We start from the raw sequence: 18316 nt of genomic DNA, 5'->3' as shown, positions 1-18316 counted from the left end.
ACACACACACACACACACACACACACACACACACACACACACACACACACACAGACACACACACACACACACTCAAGGGCAGCATTATGAAAGGTCTATAGTACCTGTGCTTCATAGACACCCTCAGTGTCCAGAGCAGAGAGGTCAGTGTTGATCTCTTTGAGCAGCAGGCTGGTAGCAGGGCACTGCCAAGGTGGCCTGAAGGATCTCAGTGCACCACGGCCAGAGGGAGGGGCAACGGGGGCCATGGCCTGCGTGTAACTCCCACCCTGGTCAAGAGATTACAAAAATGTATTTGTTTCACTTGTTACAATACATGCTTCAGAATGTATAGTAATTGCCAACCACTAGGTTTGCAAGGCCGCGTAGTCTATATCAGTGGTTCTCAAATTTGTTCACATGAAGGACCCCTATGACAAAAATTAGACCACGGACCCCCATTTGATAGGATTTTGTCCCACAGTCCCCCATATGATAATAAGATTGATGCTTTTAGATGTATTATTACAGAAAGTGTATAAAACCCATGACCAAAATAGTCATTGTGTTACTTGTGAATGGAATTATAGCGCAAATAAATTACCGCCCTTTTGGCTGGGGACCCCCTGGAACACCCTCAAGGACCCCTGGGGGTCCACGGACCCCCATTTGAGAACCACTGGTCTATATAACCTGAACCATTTTCATCAAAATGACCCCTATCTGGTGTAACTATCTAGCCTATCTAGCCTTTATATATGTCTATGGCCGAGGTGTGTCAATAAAGATAAAAAAAAAAACATGAACTTCCGCTGCTGAGGTCACGTGACTTCCTGTCAGTTGCGGAGGGTGGAGGTTTCCCCAGTGGCTGCAGCTAGTGGCGTCAGCGGAGGACCAAAATGCAAGACTCATTAGCCAATGAACAGCCAGGAATGGGTCTCGCGCTACTTTTGCATGCTAAAATAAAGCCGATAATGTACAATTTGATTCATTTCAAGGGATGAAAACCCCTTTCAAAGTACAACACTGTCTATTTTGATGCAACTCGACAGTGCTGCTTTTTTTACTGAAGAGTTCCACTTTCTACTTCCTGGAAAAAAACTGGTCCATTGGAGTGAATGGAGATGTCGGAACTCTTCTCTGGCTGCAGCCAGGTACTCTTGATGCTCGTGGCCAATCCCGGCGCCACAGGGGTACCCTTATTTTTACAGTCTATGGTTGGTACACGAGGCCCCCTCTTCATATGGTGGTAATTTCTGCGGTGGTAGCCTACTAGATAGGGAAAATTCTTGGCGGCTTGCCGACGGCCTGCCGCTGCTAGCCCTCCAGCGGCATTCCGCCAGAGTGAAGGTAGTGGCCTCCAGTGGGCCGCTGGATGGCCGCTGTGCGTCTGCGGTATGTCCGACAGCAAGTGAATGCAACATATGAGTGGTGAACGGTGAAGTTGCCCGTCCGGCCGGTAGAAGGAGCCTGTGCTCCGTCTTCCTCTTGTTTTCCCTGATTGCACCGCAGATTGATAGCCTACATTCACGTTTATTTCTGCGCCCCCCTTCTTCCTTGCCTAGAAAAAACAATACTGTCAAATACTGGGCAAATACTCCCGCCCCCCCCCTCGCGCCTCCCTCCAAAGCTGCCCCATAAACACAACATCCTCGTCCACCGCCTCTGCGCCTCATCCATGCATTGGAGTCTTGGGCCCCAGCGCACCGGCGGCTCCAGCCATGTCGGCCAGGAATGCAGCGGCTGGCGGCGGTGACAGAGTGGCAGGCGAACCGGCAGGTAGCGTAAACATGACAGCACGCATAAGTAGTTAAAATGAATGCCGTTTTACGTCCCTGTTGAGCCAAGATGTTTTGTCGTTTTGTGATTTGCCGGAGAGAGGGGGGAGCGCCGCGGAGTGTTTCTGCCAATTTCTCAACGATTGACCGCAACTTTGCGCTTTTCCGAAACTAGGTCAGTAGATCAGTAGAGCAAAGTGAAACGCTACAGCGTTTATGTAACGTTACACAATGTGATTACATCTGCAAAACAACATAACAATGCAGAAGATGGTTACACGCAGGTCTGTCATTTCCATTGCGGATACTGTTACAGACAAGTTGTTTGTGTAGCATCGACTGAAGTGTTAGCTTAGCATAGCAGGCCTCACAACGATCTCAAGTCAAGTCTACTGTCCATTCGTTTACATGCGATTTACATGCAATTTTACAACCCTGGCTAAACCATTGTCCATTTAGCACGGTTGATATTTTTGGCATTGTCCACATGTTGTAATGTCTCTAATGGATTGACGGGAAGTAGTTTGGGACAAAAGCTTGCTGCTCTTTTAGGCATAGATAGATGATCGCTCCAATGTTTATGAATATAGTATGACGAAGGATAACTGGATTTCCTGTACATGGCTATAGTAGAAATGCCTATTTAGAAGGGACTGCATGTTTCTGTCAGGTTAGACTTGAAAGACCACTTTATTGCCAATTCAAATCAATTTGAGACCAATTTCAACACCCAAAATAATCCCAAAGAGTAAAAAAGAAACTGTGGCAGACTGAATTCACACGTTTGAGCAACCATAATGATAATAGAGTAGTAATGAAACGGCAACATTTTGAGACCTCTGATGTAACGTTATGAATATGACTCAAAGTCGTTTAACTAAATTAGATGGCAAAGACCTTGAATTTAGTTGAAGTTGTTTCCACCAGTTCAAATTACTTGTGAGAAAACTGAAAATGTAGGCCAAATGAGAGGCTCAATTAGTGTTTGGCCATTGTCCTCTATTATGTATCATTTATAATGGTTTTAGAAATGTGTGATAATTCAACTTGGGTGAAATATGTGTGTGTGTGTGTGTGTGTGTGTGTGTGTGTACCCTTTCCCCATCCCCAAGTCCATATCCCAGTGTTACAATATATATCTCTAATCTATCTATCTATCTATCTATCTGCCTGCCTGTCTGTCTGTCTATCTATCTATAGATCTATCTATCTATCTATCTATCTATCTATCTATCTATCTATCTATCTATCTGTCTGTCTGTGTGTGTGTGTGTGTGTGTGTGTGTGTGTGTGTGTGTGTGTGTGTGTGTGTGTAACGGACAGCACTGTGTGATTCTCAAATATAGCTGCCAAGGATGGAGGTAGCATTTAAGCTAGTTTAGCAACTTCTCATGCCTGAGAGATAACTTAAAGGGCCCATATTTTGCTAATATAATATATGATTTTATTGTTGGCCTCCTAGAGTAGCTTTGCATGATTCATAGTTCAAAAAACACATTGTTTATCTTGTACTGGCTCTCACGGGCCCCCTTCAGTTCACCTTCTGTCTGAAACACTCTGTTTTAGTCTTCTTCTGCGTTTGTGTCTGATGCGCCCCCCCGTACAGCGCCCCTCTGGTCGCTCCTAGAAACACAACAGCAAAAATGTGTGCAATGGTGCAACACCATAACTTTCCCCCCTACTTATAACACACCCATTCCCCAATCCCCCAAGTCCATATCCCAGTGTTACAATATCTATCTCTAATCTATCTATCTGCCTGTCTGTCTATCTATCTCTATCTATCTATCTATCTATCTATCTATCTATCTATCTATCTATCTATCTATCTGTCTATCTATCTATCTATCTATCTATCTATCTATCTATCTATCTATCTATCTATCTATCTATCTATCTATCTATCTATCTATCATCTAGATCAGTGGTTCCCAACCTTTTTTGTCTTATGTACCCCTTGAGCTGTTTTTCCATGACAATAGTACCCCTCACTCATGCATGTTGATGATTACATACAAGTAAATCTATACAAAATATATGTTTCACTGAACTGTCGGTGTTTGGGCTTTTTAGGTTTTTTGTGGGCCATTATCAGTAGCAGAACAGTGTAGCAGTTGACACTTGCCAGCAGAACTAGTTGCGGCACACACATCACATTTTAACAATGGGCTTATGAAATGACTTGGAATATATATATATTTATTTATCATTTTGGAGGTAAATTGTATTCCCCAATCATTCCAAGTACCCCCTGCAAGCTGCTCAAGTACCCCTAGGGGTACACGTACCCCTGGTTGGGAATCACTGATCTAGATAGATAGATAGATTCACCCAAGCACGCAACATCCGGTTGGTGATGCTTCCCCATCAGCTTGCTCTCATTGGCTCTGTTGTAAATATCAAACATGTTTGATAATCGGGAAGAGCCTGACAAGTCAGGATAATTTGGGCAGATTATCGGTCCCGACGAGGCTAAAATTGGGAGCACCCCCGAGATAGTCGGGAGTAGGGGTGGAGGGGGAAATCTATACACCATAGTATCGCGATATTTTGCCTGACGATATTGTATCGATATTTGGATGCCAAGTATCGATATTATTATTATTATTATTATTATTATTATTATTTATTTATTTATTTTTGCAGGCCATGCCATGCCAGGCCACCGGGCATCTGCCCGAAGCACCCGATGTTGCAGTCCGTGCCTGCAGTGGCGTATTGAGTCCAGAGAAGCTTAATTATGTAGCCTACGTGTAGGGCAAAAACAAAACAACACAAAAAAACACTGCATGTTTTACTTCCGGTGACGTCAAGGAAAAGGTCAGAAAAGGAGTTAGACAATATATCGAAATATCGCAATATTAAATATATCGCAATATCGGCGATATCGCAATATCGCAATACTATCGTATCGTGACTCAAGTATCGTTTTAGTATCGTATCGTGGGCCTCTGGTGATTCCCACCCCTAGTCGGGAGGGGGGCATCTTGGCCACAATCACGCAAATTCTCGTCAGGTCTGGGGGAGGCTTAAGTGGGTGGGCAGTGGCACTGTCCGACGTGCCCATCAGTTGCTTTCTCAGAATGATCCTGTTCCTGTGTGACACCAAAGCCTTTTGTGCCAGTAGGCAGTAATGGACAGGAGGGGCCTATCTGAACGGAGTGAACACTCATTCAAGTATTGATTGAGCATGAGTGGGAGTGAGTGAATGAACAACAGAGTTAATGAACAAGTGAGATAAACAGAGGGATTGTGGGAGGCAGACACTTAGCTGAGGGACATGTGTGTGTTGGCTTCTCCATAGGCCTATAATCCCACAGATCTTGACTCTGGAGAGAAGGATCAAAAATCAGGTTATTGCTCATCTGTTAACGGCTATTTGGGTCACTAGGTCTGTGGAACAGAGTTAAAAATAGGTGCCATATGAGCCACTCTTAGCTTGTCTCGTGCCATTGTTTCTAGTCTCTCTCTCCCAGAGACAATTTACAACATTAGTTCTTTGAGAATCTTTCATATCCAAGAAAACTTTGTATTGTAACTGAAATATCAATATCAAATCGGGAAATCAGTGAAAATGATATGATATTATGCAATCACTTGTGTTTCTTTATCCCTTATTTCTAAGCCTTTATAGCACATGGACAGTAGTGTAAGGGGAAAGTATTCCTCTTATTGCATATTAAATCACCCCCTTACCCTACCATTGTGTCTTGTGTGCTTGGCGTTTCAGAAGATGTGCTGGTGGAGGAAAGCCTAAACCATTCTGTCGCTCTGCCCAGCTTGATGACCCCCGCCTCAGCCGCTGGCATGTCCTTGAGCATGGAGATGCCAAGGAAGCGCAAGGGCAGCGTGGACCACCAGTAAGTGTGGATGTGTTTGCATAGTAAATGCAGTGTTTCCTACATAGCCGTAATTTTATGAAGCTGTGTTGCTGGGGGGGGGGGGGGGGGGGTTATTTGTAGTTTTGTCCTATTATCTGTGTCTGTGTTTCAAATTGAGGGTAGAGTGCAATAAATCTTTTTGAATCATAATAAAATAAATTTGGTGTGTACACTTTGTTATGCCTCCATCTGGCGATAGCCATAGCCGGAGGCATTATGTTTTGGGTTGTCCGTACATCCATCCGTCCGTATGTCCGTCCGATTCTCGTTAACACGATATCTCAGGAACGCCTTGGTGGAATTGCTACAAGGATGAAGTGATTCAATTTTGGTGGTCAAAGTTCAAGGTCACTGTGACCTCACAAATGCCATTTTCATGCTCGTCAACACCATATATCAGGAACGCGTTGACGGAATTTCTTCAAATTTGCCTCAAACGTCCATTTGCACTCAAGGAGGAACTGAGTAGATTTTGGTGGCCAAAGGTAAAAGTTCAAGGTCACTGTGACCTCACGCCCGCCATTTTTATGCTGATTAACGCAATATCTCAGGAACGCCTTGAGGGAATTTCTTCACATTTGGCTGAAACATCCACTTGGACTCAAGGATGAACTGATTAGATTTTGGTGCTCAAAGGTCAAAGTCCAAGGTCACTGTGACCTCACCACCTCCCATTTCATGATTGTTAGCGCGATCTCAGGAACGCCATAACCAAATTCAAATTTAGCTCAAACATCAATTTGGGCTCAAGGATGAACTGATTAGATTTTGGTGGTCAAAGTTCAAGGTCACTGTGGCCGTCTGTTCCATCAAGGAAAGTGGGCGGGGCTAGGGAAAAGGGGCCATAGCTAGGGAGAGGAAGGTCATAGAAAGTCAGGATTCGAAGTTTGGGTTTCCATGTTGAAAAAAGCCGTGTTGTTGAGGTACTCCCAAACATTGCCTAAAGTGCCATAAGGCTGAATGGCCACACCACTGCGCTGTGGGCTTCAAGGTATTTGTGCTTGTATGAGTCTGGACAGACATGGATGTAGACCGCTCACTTGTTGGCGGAGGCAGACATCCGCAATGTGGTATTTCTAGTTTAGTTTTAGAAGTCAGTAAGGCTAAATTATAGGGGTGTCACAATATATCGTCCCACGAAATTTCGCGATAGTAAAACGTCACGATATGTATCGTTGAGATGAAATCTCATATCGTGAAAAAAAAAAAAAAAAAAAAAAAATTTTTTTTTTTTCAAAAGTAGACAAAGAAACGTCTTTGTTTGTTGAAGTTCAATGTGTGGAAAGTAGTTCAGTTGAACAAGTCTCTGAAGAGACACATGAGAAGTTATACAGGAGAGAAACCATTCAATTGAGTTTCTGGCAAAACTGTTTACTTGACAGGAAAAACTGAAGATGCATAAAAAATAGACTAAGAAAAGTCTTGTTGTTTGAGTTTGAAGAAAAACTGAAGATGCATAATGAGAATTTATACTGCTGAGAAACCTTTTAGTTCAAAGTAAATCTAAGTGACGGTGTAACTCATTCTATTTCAAGATAAGCCTTATCTCCAATCTCATGTTTTTTCTAGTTGTTATTGTAATAACAATTTCCCACAACAGCATGTTTTGTATTTGTGCATTTCAAATAAAATACTACTTTTCCAGTCATATATTGTCATTATTCAAGTTAAAAAAAATATTGTATCGTATCGTATCGTTATCGTGAACCCAGTATCGTGATACGTATCGTATCGTGAACTGAGTGTATCGTGACACCCCTACTAAATTACAATGCTAAGTTTAGTTTAACATTTTCTCTAGCAGTGGTAATTTCCTTGCTGTGATGGCGTACTATCAGTGTATGAATACAGAGGAAATGTGTGTATTTGGCTTAAGAAATGTATTTAATAAATGAAGAACCTTGACTTTATGTTGACAGCTGTTGATGGTCTTGAACTTTGTTCACAGGGAATCAAAACTGGCTTCCATTCTCGATGTGGATATGGAAGATGACCAAGACAGGTATTATGCTGGTCAGAGCAGAGCCATTGATTGTGTACTGTTGTGCATTTGCAACACTTGTACACGTTGAATGTTAGTGTGTGTCTGTCCTACAGGTCAGAAGGAGAGGACCAACATGTCAAAATTAAATGCTTCAGGTATATTTGCCTGTTTTAAACACCCCACCGCCACATATACAATTCCTGCAGTATTACTGGCCTACTTAAAATGTCCGTCATTGAGGCTCTCAGAAGTATGCTACACTTTTGTACAAATGTAGCATGTCTATAAGCAGTCAATTTATTCCTATGTGCGTGTGGATCTTCTCTCCTGTCTTACCTCCATCTCACTGAAGGGAGCCCCACAGCCAAATTGAGAAGAGGCGACGAGACAAAATGAACAATCTGATTGACGAGCTGTCGGTCATGATTCCTACTTGTAACCCCCTGTCCCGTAAGATGGACAAACTCACCGTGCTTAGAATGGCTGTGCAGCACCTCAAATCTCTCAAAGGTACAGAGCCAATTGATGGACAATGGTTATTAAAACAAATCTACCTTCACCTTGTTTACTGATGCATTAATTAAGAGGAGTTAAATTAAATCGCTGTGTAATAAATCAGAAATTATTCTTGCACTATAGCGAATCTCAGATTGGACTCGGCACTGTAGCACACAAGAGAATCTAAATGTATTTTGTGTCCGTTCCCCAGGTTCAAATAGCTCTTTTTCTGAAGCCAAGTGCAAGCCTTCATTCCTTCCCGATGAGGAGCTCAAACACCTTGTCATAAAGGTAAAGATCTCCTGGACAAAGACAGATGTGCCCACAAGTCCAGAATCCCCCCCAGTCAAATGGCAATTCATTCATTAGCCACTGACCACGCCATTTACTACATGCTGTATATACAGTAATGAGCACCAACACTTGCAGGAGTACATGTTTTTTGTTGGTTGTTTTGGGGGTGCTCTGTTTTTCTCTATTTTATTAATCATTTCAACACCAAAACTCTTAACATGCACTGAGTTGTAAATACAGTCTCTTTGAATTATTATTGAACATATTCACTCATATGTGGTTAGTATTACAAAGTAAAGCAGAGTTTGGTATGAAACCAGCTGCTACTGAGAAGCCTCAAGATACTCGAGCTTCAGTGGAACTCGTCTCATCCAGCTGAGTCACTGGGCAATCTGCTCTCCTTACAACTAGTGTCAAAAGCAGAATGTGCTATAATGCACTGAACTTTCATGGTAATCTATTGAAATGCTTCCATCAAATCTTTTATAATCCTCCTTTTACTTTTGCCTTGACCATGACACGCCTCCTCCATTCCCTGTTGTGCAGGCTGCAGATGGCTTCCTGTTTGTAGTGGGCTGTGATCGTGGAAAAATAGTTTTTGTCTCAGAGTCCGTCACGAAGATGTTGAACTATAGTCGGGTAACACTTCTATTATTTGTTACTATTTATTTTCTTTGGGGTGCAACATCTTTTTCATATGAAGCCCCGGACACACCAGATACATTGTGGCTGTGCTTTTGGTGTCCGTGTTAATGGACCAGAGAGAACACACGAGTCAGTGTGGCGCGTGGACCTGTGTCACTAAAGAAGCATTATTGATTAACCCATTGATACCTGATGCAGCAATTGCGTGTATATCCCTCATTTGTGTGCGTATCCCTTTAAGACGGTCTTAAAGAGATACACACACAAATGCTGCATCAGGTATCAATGGGTTAAGAGGCGGAAGCAACATTAAAGGTCCTTACACATCGAGAGCGATGCGAATATATGGCACGAAATTGCGATGCGAGTTTTGACCCACCTGTCAATCACAGCAACAGATGTGTACACGTCGGAAAGCGAATTTCTGAAAAATCGACCGCGGTTCGAAAAAATAAACGCCGCAATAATGCTCAGCGAAACTTCGCCGTTGGTATGCACGGTTGCATTGACTGATATAGGCTCGGAAAATATTATTGACGTGCAAATTAATCGCACGAAAAAAACGTGCTCGGTGTGTAAGGACCTTAAGAGTTGTGGGATGATGAACATCATGTCTACTTTTTGAAATATCACATGCCAAACTAGAAGGGACTTGGAGAGTGCAGACCTCCACCAAAACCAATAGTCCAGTCTGCTATGATATGCAGATTTTACGAGTCGGATCCACTCCAACATTTAATGCGTTCTTCCTTGACCCATGCTTGTTCAATGATAATCAACCCCCGTGACTTAAAACAAATGTGGGTCAGGGGATAAAGTGTCTGGGGGTGTCAATGGCCCCTTCCCTGCTCCCTACCCCTCCTACTTCTGGCCCCCTTGCTCGGACCACACCCATCTTCGGACTCGGGCCTTCGTTGTGATCTCAACTACACACGTGTAAAGTTTCGTGACTCCATCTTGCACGGTTTGGACACTAGCACACTGACAAATCTGTGCACAGACAAACCGGCAATAAACACCTGGCAAAGTACTCGAAACCGCTTCTGTGGTAGTTCCCACTACAATAGGTGTCTCCAGGACCACATTTTGCCATGATGACACACACACACACAGACTCACAAGGTGAAAACAATACCAGCCACACACTGTTTGGGCAGGTATTAAGCTTAATCACCAAAGTGTGAAAAGTAGACTGCTATTGGCTGGGGTGCCGGAGCACACTACAATGTAGGCCGTGTATCCTATTTTCAATTATTGCGATAATGGAATATTTCACCTGCATGTAGAAATATGCTCCATGTGCATTTGTCCCGCTGTGACTCGCATGCGTAAATCCGGCCAGGCGTACGCTCCATGCCTGGTGTGTTCGGGGCTGATAATCATTGTAGTATTACATTTGTCAGCAGGAATTGCTTCAGGCCCAGAATGATGTTGACTTTTTCTTATCAATAAAAGGACTTGATTTGTTTGGAAGTGTTTGATGAGCTGTTTGTTCTTCCTACAGGCGGAGCTGATTGGACAGAGTCTGTTTGATTACATACACCCTAAGGACATGGGGAAAGTGAAGGAGCAGCTTTCAGCTTCTGAATTATACCCTCGTGAACGGCTAATAGATGCCAAAAGTAAAGCATTCATTATCATTGTGTGGTTTTGTGTGTGAGAGTGCACGTTTTAACGCTCTTGTCTTCCCCCCAGCCGGTCTGCAGGTCCAGGCGGACCTCCCAGTCGGCGCTGCACGGCTGTGTTCAGGTGCGCGCCGCTCGTTTTTCTGCCGCATGAAGTACAACAAGATTTCTGTCAAAGTGGAGGAGAAGGAATTCCAGGCCAGCACCTCCAAAAAGAAAGGTAGCAAAGTGGTTTAATTAGAAGATCATTTATTTTATTTTTTGTTCTGCAGTTGCAGTTTGGTGCCTTTCTGTGTCTACAGAGTCCCAGAAGTACAGTACAGTCCACTGTACAGGCTACATGCGCAGCTGGCCTACCAGTCAACTGGGGGTAGAGGGGGAGGCCGAAGCAGACAAAGACAGCTCCCACTTCAGCTGCCTGGTGGCGGTGGGGCGCGTCCACTCCCATGCATCTCCCCAGGTTAATGGAGAGATCCAGGTTAAACCCACAGAATTTGTCACACGCTGCGCCATGGATGGCAAATTCACTTTTGTCGATCAAAGGTAACAATCCCCTTGTGCTTCAAGATGGGGTAGTTTGTTACATGTAGGCTAGCAGCATGTCCAAGCAATGCTGGTTAGCAAATCTGTCTTAATTGTCAGGTGTGTCAAGTTAACTGCAATCCCCCGCCGGCAAGCAGGAAATGGACTATTTTTGGCGGAAGCAATGAAATAGTTTTCAAATCAATGAAATTGTTGTTTTGTGTAAAAAAAAAAAATATTTATTTAGTAGGTAGTGTAATGGGAGCATGTAGAGTGAGCTGGTCATTGGAAAATAAACCTTCAGGCTTCACCCTGTCGTGTGTTTTCCAATAATGACCAGCTCGCTGTTGATCCCTTACTTAAACACTCACTCTACTCTTTTAACACTGACCCTCTCCTTGTGTCCCACAGAGCGACAACCATTCTCGGTTATCTACCCCAGGAATTGCTTGGGACGTCATGCTATGAGTACTTCCATCAAGATGACTTACCGCATTTAGCTGATAGACATCGGAAAGGTGAGTTACTGTACATCACAGGGCTTAAAATTCAATTTGCAAACTAGGGGGGAATTCCCCCCTTATGTTCTTCAGATAGGGGGGGATTTATAGACTTTGGGGGGGGATTTTTTCAGCCGATACGATAACCGGTAAATATCTGCTTCTCCTGTCCGATAACAGATACGATAACCAATAATAATTTCACATTTTTGTCTTTACTTAACCTATAGTTTATGCACACCTGGGGTATTATAATATGATATGAGTGTTTTAGTCAAGTGTATCACTCAATACAAAAAATAAAGGCTTTAATACAACCGAAAGCCTATATGGCTGCTTAGTCTCCAGATAAAACGCAATGACAAAAGACATAGTAATTAGACTCTTATTCAGGGATGCAAAGTCATGGATAGTTAAAAAGGTGACAGATACCAGGGCAGACACAAAATCATTCACTTAAGTGCCCTATTTTGGGATGAAAAAGGTGACTCACTGTTACCTAAAGGTGACTAGTTTGCATCCCTGCTTATTCTCTTATTCTTATTCGCTTCAGGTTCTATTCTTTTAGTACGGCAATTTTCTCCTTGCAAATGAGGCAGGCAGCATTCCCTTTGAACTCGACGAAAAAAGAATCACTCTCCCACTTCTCCTGAAACTGTCTGTGCTCGTCATCAACCTTTCTTTTGCCTTTTGACAGCGACATGTTCACTTCTCAATAAAAGACAATATTTTAGCGTGCAAATGGTTTTCTTTCCGCTTGGTTTTTCACTCGGGTCAACCGAATCACCTGCTAATGAGGTGGATTTTACATGCAGTGATGATCCTGCTGGCCTAGAGTGTGAAGCCGTGTTGCCAGATACTGCTGACGGTTTCCAGCACAAAGAGTTCAAAACCCGCCAAAATGCACACAACCCCGCCCAAGGAACTGCACATCTATAGAAATTTATCTGGCAACCCTGGTGTGAAGTGCGGCTCGTCTGCATGAAGGCAGCGCCTCGGGAGCACGCTCTGTGTTTTACAACGAGCGGAGGTGCGGGCCTGATTTCACTATAACTTGATATCAAGTGGCGGGCCGTATGAAATCATTTTAGGGGCCGTGTCTGCGAACTGTGAGTTTGAGACCCCTGGCGTAAACCATTGCGGGATTACTCCCCCTTTATAAATTGAAAATATGCGGGAATTTCCAAAAAGATGCGCGAATTTTGCAATCCCGTGCCAAATTTTAAGCCCTGCATCATTCAGTGACTTCACATTCTTCTAATCCTCTATAGATAGTTTATTTTCATGTCTCCCTAGATGACATTGTACATGATTTAATCATGTAGGCCAGTGGTAGCCTGGGTAAGGCCAGTGGTTCCCAAACTGGGGTACGTGGAGGTACTACCTGGGGTACTTGAGAGAAAGGGGAAAATGTAAAAATCATGAAAATAAATGCAACATTAAAATAAGTCTGTTCAGGAGGAGGCACTATTTGCAAGTCTTTCACTCCATTTCTTATTTTGTAATGTTACCGTCTTCAAAGGGTGACATTGCATCACATAATGCTATAGTTTTCTCTTGTAGTTTTCTAAGCAACATGTTGTAGTCGGGTAAAGGGGGTACTTGGATTCAGAAGTCAGGGAAAGGTACTGAAGCCCAATAGTTTGAGAACCACTGAGGTAGTAGGCCAATTAAGATCAAAATCGACCACTGACCACAATGTGAAGAACTTTGTCCATGAGTAAATGTCCTTGCAGTAAAATCGCCAGTACATGTGAGAATTGTTGGGTCTAAAATAAAGATTCTACTTGCTCTATTTGTAAAGCGCCTTGAGATAACTCTTGTTATGATTTGGCACTATATAAATATTAAATGTATTGATTGATTGATGTTGGTTTATACTTGATGTTGATTACATCAAGTAGGTTAACTTATAATTTTGCATTATCCCTTGCTTTAACCATTCCCTAGATAGAATGCTCTATAGCAGTGTATGAAAGTCCTGTTTTCCACTGTTCAATCCTATAACTTGGACTCTCCCCTTTTTTCCACAGTGCTGCGGAGTAAAGAGAAAATAGAGACAAATTGCTATAAGTTCAAAACGAAGTATGGCTCTTTTGTCACTCTACAAAGTCAGTGGTTTAGTTTTGTAAATCCCTGGACCAAAGAAGTAGAATACATAGTCTCAACTAATACAGTCACATCGTGAGTATAAGCTTCACGGGTCATTCCCTGATGTTAACAGAGCCTTGGTGCACGACATTAACAGTATCTTTGTGTTCATCAACTCATCACAATCTGTTCTCCCATCTCATGACAAGGTATGACCACAGTCGAACTAGTTGGTCGGAAAACAAGTCTGAACAGTCGAGCAATCCCAAGATGTCTGAGGGTCAGTTGAAATGGAATACAAAGCTATGAAAGATGCTACCTCAGTTTGACATATTTCTCTCTTACATTACAAATGCTGATTTTATAGTAATGTAGTAATGACATGCGAATGACATGTCCCTGTTTTTGTCTTCCTTTTAGAAGATGGCAAGAAGTCCCTTCCAATTATCCCAGGAATCTCCAGCACGCCTGGTACCATGATTTATGCTGGAAGCATTGGGACCCAGATTGCCAACGAGCTGCTGGATTATAACAGGTGTGGCGTCGCAATAATTGAGCATGTCCTTTGATCTGTTTGTATTGGTGTTACACATAAGAGAGATAGGGAGTCAGAGTTTTTTCTTTTTACTTTCTGTATGTTGATGAACAACAGTGGACTATGGAGAAATGGCAAAATGCCCTCAACTTTTTGTTATCACTCCTTTTCTTTTTTTTTCTTTTTTACAATCCATTGGTTTGTATTTCTGTTCTAATGTCGAGTATATCTTAGTCAAAGTTGCGGAACGTTTCTAATTGCCATGATAGTTTCCCACAGTGTTTGTGGATGGAACCAATATCATCAATAACGTCAGTTTGGTCTGTGTTTCTGGATCAGGATGAATTCCTCACCTTCCAGTGGCAATGTCAGCCCGTTCAGTGTACTGCAGGATAAGTCTCCGCAAACTCACAGTCAAGCCAGCAGCAGTGTAAGTCTTGTTTTTTTTAAGTTTGGTTTTGGTTTGGTTTGGTTTTTTGGCCAGCGCAGCAGCGCGGGTCCTGTATCTGCCTTTGTCCAGGTCCAATCTGGGGGCAAATTTGTCATTTGCGTGCCACTTCTGTTGAGTGATGTCAGCTGCACGCCAATCCGAGGACCCGTAGCAAGGCTTTGGGTGGGACGCTGCGGTACTACTCAGCCAATCAGAAATGCAGACTGGAAGAAGGACATGCAACTCCTTCCCACAGCATTATTGCGGACTGGAACGAGGAAATGCGGCTCTAGAGCTTTTTGTGAGCCGTTTCCAGCTTGTGCTTTTAGAACATAACCGCTGTGAAACTATCACAACATGCCCGGCAACCGGCAGCAGTCTTGCCTGCGAGAGATCGCTGATCGCTTGTTATTGTTTGAGCAGTGAAGAGGGTGGATGTCCTCTGGAAAACAGACAAAAAACTGCCAAAGCGACCGTGAAACTAGTGTTAAGTTAACCGTAGTGGAATGAGGAGCTCATTATCTGTTTCATATAGACCAGTCAACGTTAGCTTAGCTGTCCAGTTAGCTTCCACTGCCGAAGTGACAGTGGAAGCTAACTGGACTCTTTGTCTCAGCCGTTAATTTGCTCCTCTTTTGGTCTGCTCTAGATGCCAAATGGAGAGTCAACAGATATGGAGGTGCCAGGAAAGTCCAGCTCAGAAGATGAGCCCCAGCGAGCTCCATTCTCAGGAGGAGAAACACTCATGGGTACTTTCTCTGACCCCGCTAATGAGCTTATTCTAAAATGGGGCCTCAGTAGGACAGTAGAACATGAAAGAACTGACCTTCCTGCAATTGTGGGAATGTGATTCTTTTTCTCTTTTTTTGTTTTGTAAATTGCATGAAGCGATGTTAGCGGTGGTGTATTCCTACCTGAACACTCCGAGTTTCATCTACATTGTGTAAAGTGTCTGGTTCTGGATTTGAATGGTCCAACTGTTCACCCTCACCCTTCCTTTCTTTGTTTTTCTGCATTCCTTCCTCCTCCCTCGCTCCTTCTCTCCTCAGGGGAGAATTCCGGAATGCTGGATTTGGAGGGTGTGGTGGTACCTGGCCTCGGTAGCCTGAGCAACGACGAAGCAGCCATGGCGGTGATCATGAGCCTGTTGGAGACGGATACAAACCTGGGCGAGGATGTGGACTTTGAGCAGATGCACTGGTCATTATAGGACTCTGCCTTACAAAGACATTTTTATTTATTTATTAGTTACCCTTTTCACATAAGCTGTGTAATCTTCAGGTGGAGGTGCTCTAACAGGTAGCGGGCTCCATGACAATAAGGGACACCTTCTCTCTCACTTCCAGTCGGAGGATGTGCCTCTAAAGCCTTACAGCGGTCTGCCCGTCCTCAAACGCTGTTCCTCACTGCTTTCCTCACCTCTACTGGCATCCTCTCGTTTCTGTGAAGAAGCCTGAGAGTCCGTCATGACTTGCCCCTACCGAACATTAGAACCCAACAAATAACTACGACTCGGGATTCCTGATTATATTTCCTTCCTCCGTCTGCACTTGAACAAAGGATGGGAGTGACGATGCAGAAATATTTTTGCACTGAATCAGTTCATGTTTTTTTTAACGGTTGTAATTTGATTAGGTATGTTTTAATTAATTGAAATGTGAGGAAGACACCCAAGACATAAGACTTGACAGCCTGGCCCGTGTCTGTGACCCCTCAGGATCAAGACTGTAGTATACTGTATCGCAATAGACCACACTTCTATAACCTCTAACTTTGAGAGTCACCTAATGGCGTGCCGCTCAGAGATTTTCTCTTAACTTCTGTCAGTATCTGAACATTTTCCACAAAACCAGTCCAACAGCGACCTCTCTGGTACACAGAACTTGAACGTACTGTATGTGTGAGTATTCTGTATGGTTACAAACACCATGTCTTCAAGCCATATCAATTTTAAAGGGATAATTCACTGAGGTTGAATTATTTTCACTTTTTGGGCTGCACACTTCGATAGAAATTTTGTAGCTGTCCATCTCCCAACATTAGCTGTCCTGGATTTTCTTCCCTAGCTCTTAACACTGAACATTGCAAACGGGCAACAACAAAAGTTACAAACAGGAAATATTGTGTTGGACGCATGCATATACAGTTTATACACACACACATATCTCCCTATATATATACACATACATACACATCTCGAGTAGTGCCCCCCTTTTGCCTGTCAAAAAAGCCACAACATTTGCTGATTGATTATGTTAATGTGCAAAAATGACAAAATGTCCAATGTTTTAAAAACAAAATGATTTATTTACTTATTCCGTATGTTTCCATTAACAAACAAAATGTAGGCACTTCCTTTGTAATAACTCAAGTCCAATCATAGACAATAAATGTAGGCAATGTTATTCATTCATTCATAGATGCACAGTCAAAAACGTGTTTGCTTCTCCCAAAATACTGTAGCAACACCTGTGCCAGGGCATGGTCCAAATTTACAGTGGCACTACGCCCCCAAGTGGTGGGAGGATAACCAAAACAAAATAACAAAAATGGCTCTTAAATACCTGTGTGTGCGTGCCTGTGTGCGTGCGTGCGTGTAAACACACATGGTTGTGGTTGACCTCAAATATATATATATATATTTATCCCAAGTGAAATAGCACTTAAATGCTGAAATGAAGGCTTGGTATCAATGGCTGAACGGGGGGGGGGGGAACCCATTTCCCATCTGTGATAATACTTTATATCAGATTATTTTGTAGGTTGATTGATGAATCAGAGCATTGGAGGTGATTGATTACTCAGGGAGTAATAGAAACAGAACCGCCCGTCATTAGCATCCATTGGCACAGTTCTTAACATTTGTAGCATGTAGTATTTCGTCGTCCAATTTAAGCTTTTTCACATTTCCATATATACTGTATCATATGTGGCATACTGGGAGTGGTGATTGTTGGAGTAAATTGTTAGTCTGTGTTTTTACACTTGTTTGTCAGTCAGCTTTATGATCTCTTGCAGGTAATTCTTTCCCATACATTTATGGTGCAGCGCCATAACGCACCAATGAGCGCCACATCAGAGTTTTTTCTCCTCGCATAACTCCACATTGGCCCGCTGTGTGTGTCTCTCTATCTCTCTCACACACACACACACACACACACAGGATAGGACAGCGGAGTGATTGAGTGATATCAGGGCCAATCAGAGGCAGAGTAGAACGGGTTAGACCAGAGCCATGTACAGTACATGTATATAGAAGAGACTTCAGGTGTTTGTTTGCCTTATGAGACAGGCTGTGTTTGTCAATGAGTAACCTGCTCATAGGTCATTACCATTGGGCTCATATTGGGCATTTGGGAGCTTGTAATTGATGTACATGTTGTCTACAGCCTCCATTGTGCTGCGTTCTGCCACTTCAGTTCATCCCTGTTTGTTTTTTGGGGCTCAGAATGAAGCACTTATTTGTCTGGCATTATTGCTGCTACTATCAACAAATGGGTCGTGGCAAATAATCTGTTTTTCCAGGCTGTCATGTAAAAGAAGTTCTTATTAAT

General features: G+C 43.0%; 1 protein-coding gene across 3 annotated transcripts; it reads left to right on the top strand.

Moving 5' to 3' along the window:
* The first annotated feature begins 1654 nt into the window (after positions 1-1654).
* On the top strand, positions 1655-18296 carry bmal2 (basic helix-loop-helix ARNT like 2). Of its 3 annotated transcripts, none has more exons than XM_083654484.1 (17): positions 1655-1758; positions 5488-5617; positions 7587-7640; positions 7736-7777; positions 7975-8132; positions 8332-8411; positions 8961-9053; positions 10564-10681; positions 10755-10904; positions 10987-11227; positions 11618-11724; positions 13740-13890; positions 14007-14077; positions 14218-14332; positions 14672-14762; positions 15412-15511; positions 15812-18296. In XM_083654484.1, the coding sequence occupies exons 1-17, from the start codon at positions 1701-1703 to the stop codon at positions 15970-15972; spliced, it is 1920 nt and encodes a 639-aa protein (XP_083510610.1). In that variant the 5' UTR covers positions 1655-1700; the 3' UTR covers positions 15973-18296. The 3 variants fall into 3 exon arrangements, with proteins under 3 accessions (XP_083510610.1, XP_083510609.1, XP_083510611.1); XM_083654483.1 differs by having other exon boundaries at positions 7718-7777; XM_083654485.1 differs by lacking the exon at positions 1655-1758 and adding an exon at positions 1856-1932 and having other exon boundaries at positions 7718-7777.
* The last annotated feature ends 20 nt before the right edge of the window (positions 18297-18316 follow it).

Source organism: Poromitra crassiceps, assembly GCF_964638095.1.
Source record: "Poromitra crassiceps genome assembly, chromosome: 18".
In the NCBI taxonomy this organism is placed as follows: Eukaryota; Metazoa; Chordata; class Actinopteri; order Beryciformes; family Melamphaidae; genus Poromitra; species Poromitra crassiceps.
This window is presented reverse-complemented; position numbering and strand designations above follow the sequence as displayed.